At 41.3% G+C, this 6000-nt stretch overlaps 1 protein-coding gene across 2 annotated transcripts in view; it reads right to left on the bottom strand.

Moving 5' to 3' along the window:
• Window positions 1-338: 338 nt before the first annotated feature.
• The window catches only part of LOC311145423 (fermitin family homolog 2-like), a 100142-nt gene continuing 94480 nt past the window's right edge, over window positions 339-6000 (bottom strand). For both annotated transcript variants that reach the window (XM_084181659.1, XM_084181660.1), the window contains exons 12-14: window positions 3698-3822; window positions 3296-3437; window positions 339-3100 (exon numbers count right to left, since the gene is read on the bottom strand). In XM_084181659.1, the coding sequence (XP_084037785.1) occupies window positions 2927-3100; window positions 3296-3437; window positions 3698-3822 (441 nt within the window). In that variant the 3' untranslated portion in view covers window positions 339-2926. The remainder of the gene's footprint in view (window positions 3101-3295; window positions 3438-3697; window positions 3823-6000) is intronic.

The raw sequence follows: 6000 nt of genomic DNA, 5'->3' as shown, positions 1-6000 counted from the left end.
TGCAGCAGTGGGTGGAAGATAGTGTGGTTACATACTGCCCTCTTGTGGAGAAGGAAAGAAACACCCACATTTCAATTGTTGCAGATACGGAAAATAACATACTGTAGCTTTAAAGTGGGTATTCTGAATGATTTCTGGTCCTCTGTAATCTGTGATCATCACTGCCTAGATATTTGAATAAGCAGGAAGGGGAGGGTTTCTACTTTCAGCAGCATATCAGCATTTCAATTTAATCCCACTGTCCATGTCATGACTAGTTCTGTTTGTATCAACATACAGTAAGGTCTACTAACACATAACATCCTCAATTTGTGTACAATATTATAACTCAAATGTCCTTAAATAGAAAGTATTTTTATTTCTTAAAATAAATGCATTTTTTTACAGTCTGAAAACAGCAGGCCATGCACTGCTGCTCTGGACATTGGAGGCAAAAAACAAAAAAAACAACAAAAAAACATTCTAGGAGGAAAGAAATTGGCTAAGCTTGCTTCTCTTACTTCAGTTCATTTACGCCCGTTTGTCTCAAACTCCAGGGTCTACCTCAACTAAAAGGGTCTCCTTCATACCAAAAACACTGTTTAAAGAAAAGCTACAATAGTGATCAAATCAGAAAATTAAGTGATATATATTTTTAAAGGCACTGAACAGAGTAAGGGTTTGGTAGCCTAGGGATGTTTCATTGGTGAAAGTTCACAGATCTAGAGCGCAAATTCAGTGCCAAAAAATGCAAGAATAGAAAATAGCAATGTAATTCTGCTTATAGGAGAGGCAACAAGAAAAAAAGTACATTGAAAAGCCATTTTATCAATGTTTCTGAGAAATAATAATACTATGTAGTGTGAGACAAATCTTCATTAAACTCCTACCAACCTGGAGTTTGAGACTAGTGTTATCTTCATATATAGATCATGTTAAAAACTCAATAAGACTAACATTGGCAGGCACAAATCTTCATTCTACACAATGTTGACCAATGGCTTCCCCCCTCTTTTCTGGAAACAAAAATACACTTCCAAAAAAACAAGAACAAAAGCAGCAACAAAAGAACAACTGTACAATTCAATAAAACCTGTGTTTTTACATTAGTTACAAAAAACTAATACTTCATTTAACGTTCCTTCATACTGAGGAAAAAAGAAACACGGACTTTGCATAATTCATTCTTCAAACTTGGTGACCTATTGCTGGTGCGTAACAATGAAAACGGTACTGAATAATAATACTATACGGTGTAAGATACAGAATGGCAATAATGTAAAGGAGTAGGCAGCACTTGGGAACGCTGTTATTATTGGTAGTATCCCTCCAGCTGTACTATACATACACAATGCAATGGCAAGGGTCTGAGTCTCAAGGCAGAGCCGAGGCCTTTCCTATATGCTGTGGACATCTGACAACCCTATGTGGCTGGCAGCATGTATCTGAGCCACATCATTTGGACAACAAGCCTTCATGGCACCACATATTCCATGACAATAACATTCTAATTTGCATTTTCAGTAATTGCTTTAGAACATGAACCATCAAAATAACTTCTCAAACAAGAGTATCCTTGAGTGACCCCTTCTAGATGATTAAGCACCACACTGACATCTTTGACCTTGAGGGTAGCTATGGGAACTAGGCATGGTTATTTAGGTGTTTACAGAACACATTACAGGACATTCAGACCCTGTTGTGCTGACACACTAACTAATGCAGACAACAGGGAAGCACTACTGTAGGTGTGCACCAAGGCTTCTTTAAACTCTTCAAGCACACTTGTTAGCTGTTGTATGTAGTGTTTCACACAGATTACTATAGAGTTTCTGAACACATCGGAGAGGACATTACCACTGGAGGTATGCTCAGACACCATCAAAAACTACAAATTAATTTAACTACTACAGCTTATTCATAAAGGATAATATGTACACTGGAGAAGTGCTTACATGTGACTTCATATGGACTAGTTAGATCAAAGTGAAAAATCCTTCATTGGGTGGAGAGGACACGGTGCCAGAGTTTCTCCATGAGCTATGTGTTCCTCAGCCTTTCCTTAATGACGGAAGGAAATTACCTCATATCACTTCCTGTCTCTGCTGAGAAAGTAAAAGTGTGTTGCTGTTTTGCCGATACTCATACTTTGATGATTGCTACTGCCTATATTTATACAAAATGGAGTAAATACTTGGGTGTACGATACGTGAGAGTGAGGTGGCACTCTGCAGCATAAATTAAAAAGAGTATCATATCACGGGAGTAGCATGTAAGGCAAACCACAGGCCACTTCAAAAACTAATTAAAACAGCAAAACAAAAACAGGGATAAATAAATAATGTGATTCTTCATAAACACTGATACATGATTTTGTGGTCTGGTCGGATTAGGATGACGCCGTAGCGGAGTGGCTGATGGGCCAATTTGATCAGTTCCTTCAGGGGAGTCGGAGTAGAGGGGGGGAGAGAGAGAGGGGGAGGGATTTAGAAAGAGTCTTTGGGAGGGAGAGGTCTCCTGATGTGATAGGTTCTCATGGACGTAGCTTTGAGATCGCTGCTTGAGGAAGAGGCCGGTGTCCCCTGTGCATTGGAGAGGGATGGGGAGTGGAGAGGGGTCATGGGAAAAAACAACTTCCTGTCAAATAATGTGGGCGATGGGGGAGCCACAGGCAGGGGTTGGAGTTCAGAGATCATCTGGGCTGCAGCATTGCGCAAAATATTAGTGTTTACAAATACCTTTGTCAGCGTTAATGCAACAAAAAATAAAGGGTGTCAGCTTTTTAACAACAATGACGATAGTGGGCGGCCGTGTCGGCCTCTTTAGCACAGTTCCAAAATAAAACCACCAAAAATATATAACAAATAAAATCCTCATAAGATCTAGCCCCCACCCTCCCTCCCCTAATGACCCCTAACCTCTGACCCCTGGCACAGGGTAGTCAGACTCAGACCCAGCCGCTGGTCAGCTTGTAGAACATCTCCTCATCCAGAGACTCGTTCTGGTCCTTGGCACGCGTGGACAAGAAGATGTAGCCTCCGATGAACTCATGTACCACCTTACAGTCCACCTCCGCACAGATGAAGGCCAGGCTGGGCTCATCTGCAAACTCCACCGTCACCTAATGCACAGAGTGATCACACAGTCAAAACCATAGGATTTTACTGACAATTAATTTAGTAGAACAAAGATTTCCGTGTGAAATGCCATGTTAAGACGATAAAGCTAAAACAAATTGACGGTGACTGTGTTTAGAGTATTGAATGCTTTGTCTCTAAAACTGTTTATTTCCTGGTCTATAAGCTGAAATTCGTACCATCTTGATCTCCCAGTTGACGTTCCACTGCTTCATGTTGGCGAACCTCCAAGTCTTGATGGCATCTCCGGTGTTGGCGTCCATCCGGATCAGACGGTTGTAGGTGATGCCGATCAGCTCATCCCGCTTCCCGCCCTGAAATCTGGGAATGACAGAGAATTCCAAGTGAGCTCACTGCTTGGGATGTGGTTATTGGAAGTAATGTGCTTATTGGATTTCAACCATGCATTTTTGTATCTGACAATAAAATCTCTGTTAGCCATAAAACAACAAGACTAAAAACACACAGACACCGAGAGAGGCATACAGAGAGACACAGAGACTTGTAAACATGGGGGAAGATGTCTGTTATTTCAATAAAGAGGTGTATGAAGAGGCTCTGGAGAAGAGAGGAGGACTCACTTGGCCAGGAAGTGAGTGATGCCGAACTCGGGTAGGGACTGCCACGCCTGGATGAAGCGCATCTTGGCCTCGATTAGACTCATCTGGGCCACGTTCTGGTGGGCCTCCAGAATCCGGGCCGAAATCTGATTAACACATATCCAAAGGCTGTTGAACACACACACGTCACACCGACACATACCAACACTCTGAAACCAAGCCCTAGACCTGGGATGTTCAATGTCAGTCCTGGAGGGCCGAAACACTTCTGGTTTTCATCCTCTCCTTCAAGGGACTGATTCAGACCTGGGACACCAGGTGAGTGCAATTAACTACCAGGTAGTTACGTTTTTCAGCCATCCAGGACCGGAATTGAACAGCCCTTCCCTAGACACACAGACATAGGTCTACTGTGCACACATGGCCCCACCCTCACCACACTATAACCATGCTATAAACCCCCAAACCCAAAGACACCCAACACCTCCCCATAAATATAGGAAGGCACAAGGTCACCGAACTAAAGTATGAACAAACAGTTGAGATCCCAAGAGGCCAGTCTAAGACTAATGGCTCATGAAGTGCCTCCCCACCCCAGTGTGTGTGTGTTTCTTTCCAGCCCTAAAGTTGTGTTCGCAGCAGAGCAGCCCAAACCCATAGTGTATGAGTCAGTGGGATGAGGAGACAGACAGATGCTGACCTGGGTCTTCAGGACAGACTCAACACTTTACCATCTTACTATCCCATTCACAGTGTGTTAGTAGTTGAAGGAGAAATGAGAGGAAATGAAGATCGGACAAAACACAATTAGCAATCACCCTTGGACTGGGTATCACCTAAGACTAAAGGTGAAACAAACCAGCTATTGAAACTATGTTAAAGAACTGCTGCTACTGTAAATCAATCACGACCCAAAGACCAACACATTTCCACTTACCAGGTCCCTGATATAGCCTGGCTGAAGAGGGAGGGAGGCAGGGACAGAGGAGAGTGCAAAAAGAGGGAAGAGAGGCAGAGAGAAAACAGAAAGAAAGAAGAATGAAAAACAAGCAAGTGAGAACAGATCCAAAACAAAGTAGCATAATCAGAATCAGAACAGGGTAAATGAACAGGAGAGTTGAGGTCTGCAGGATCATGCAGCAGTCTCCATGGGGAGAGAAAGCAGCAGCAGTCACAGTACAGTATCTGTCAGGGCAAGCAGAGGGTTTAGTTATTTGGACACAAATGATTACAAACTGATTTGATTTCTTGAAAGGTCTGGGTGACAGTTGTTTAAGGTTTTATTTTACACTTAACTAGCTAGTGTACTGTAGGGCAGGCCAGTCGCCTTGTGTATGCAATTCCCATTATGTCCGCCAGGTGGTAATACATACCAAGGAATCACACAGCTCTAGTATAGAGAGCTACAGCTCTCTGCAATTGGTTATCTAGCAATATCCTTGCATTAAAGAATATAACTGGTTAAAGAAAATTGTGATAAATAAAAAAGTTTACCAGTTTCATTTAAGGACCAAAAGATTGACAGCCGTCCCATATAGATTGCAAAATAGTTGGGAAGAGATTTTTGACGTACCGATTCCATGACTGTTTATGAATTGATACGCAAAACGACGCCGGATTCAAAACTTAGAATTTTTCGATTTAAATTATTATATACAATTCTTGCTACCAATAGAATGTTATTTATATGGGGGATACAATCTTCCCAGCTCAGAATCATTAGATCATTTGTTTTGGTACTGTCCATTTGTAGCTTGTTTTTGGACACAGGTCCAGGAATGGCTAAAGGATTGCAATATTTACCTGGAGCTAACCCTGCAGATAGCACTACTGGGTGATCTGAAAAGTCATAGTCAATCGATCAATAATATAATCATACTTTTAGCAAAAATGTTTATTTTCAATTTACGATCTGTAGAAACAATGAGAATAGAAAGGTTCAGAACTTTTGTAAAACATCACAGTACAGTTGAAAAATATATGGCAAATAGAAATCCAATATGGATGGTGTTAAGAGATAGATGGGAGGTGTTGAATGGAGCTGAAGGATGGGACTAATAACAACAACTAATAACAACAAGATAACTAATGTAAAGCATACTGTGTCCATAATAAGTATATAGGTTATAGGTTGAGAGCTTTTGTGAAAGCGCACAGTTAGAAAAATATGGCATATAGAAGCAAACCAGATTGACATCATGAAAATGATTGGAGGAAGTTCAGGAGTAAAAACAAACAAAATATAATTATTGTAGAATTTGACTGTGTCCATAAAATGTATATAGTATGTATGGGCTGGAAGTAGAGGCCTAAGCGTTGTTGTT

The sequence above is a fragment of the Coregonus lavaretus genome (genome assembly GCF_964263955.1).
Source record: "Coregonus lavaretus genome assembly, chromosome: 18".
In the NCBI taxonomy this organism is placed as follows: domain Eukaryota; kingdom Metazoa; phylum Chordata; class Actinopteri; order Salmoniformes; family Salmonidae; genus Coregonus; species Coregonus lavaretus.
The sequence above is the reverse complement of the archived record's forward strand: the minus strand, read 5'-3'. Positions and strand labels throughout refer to the sequence as shown.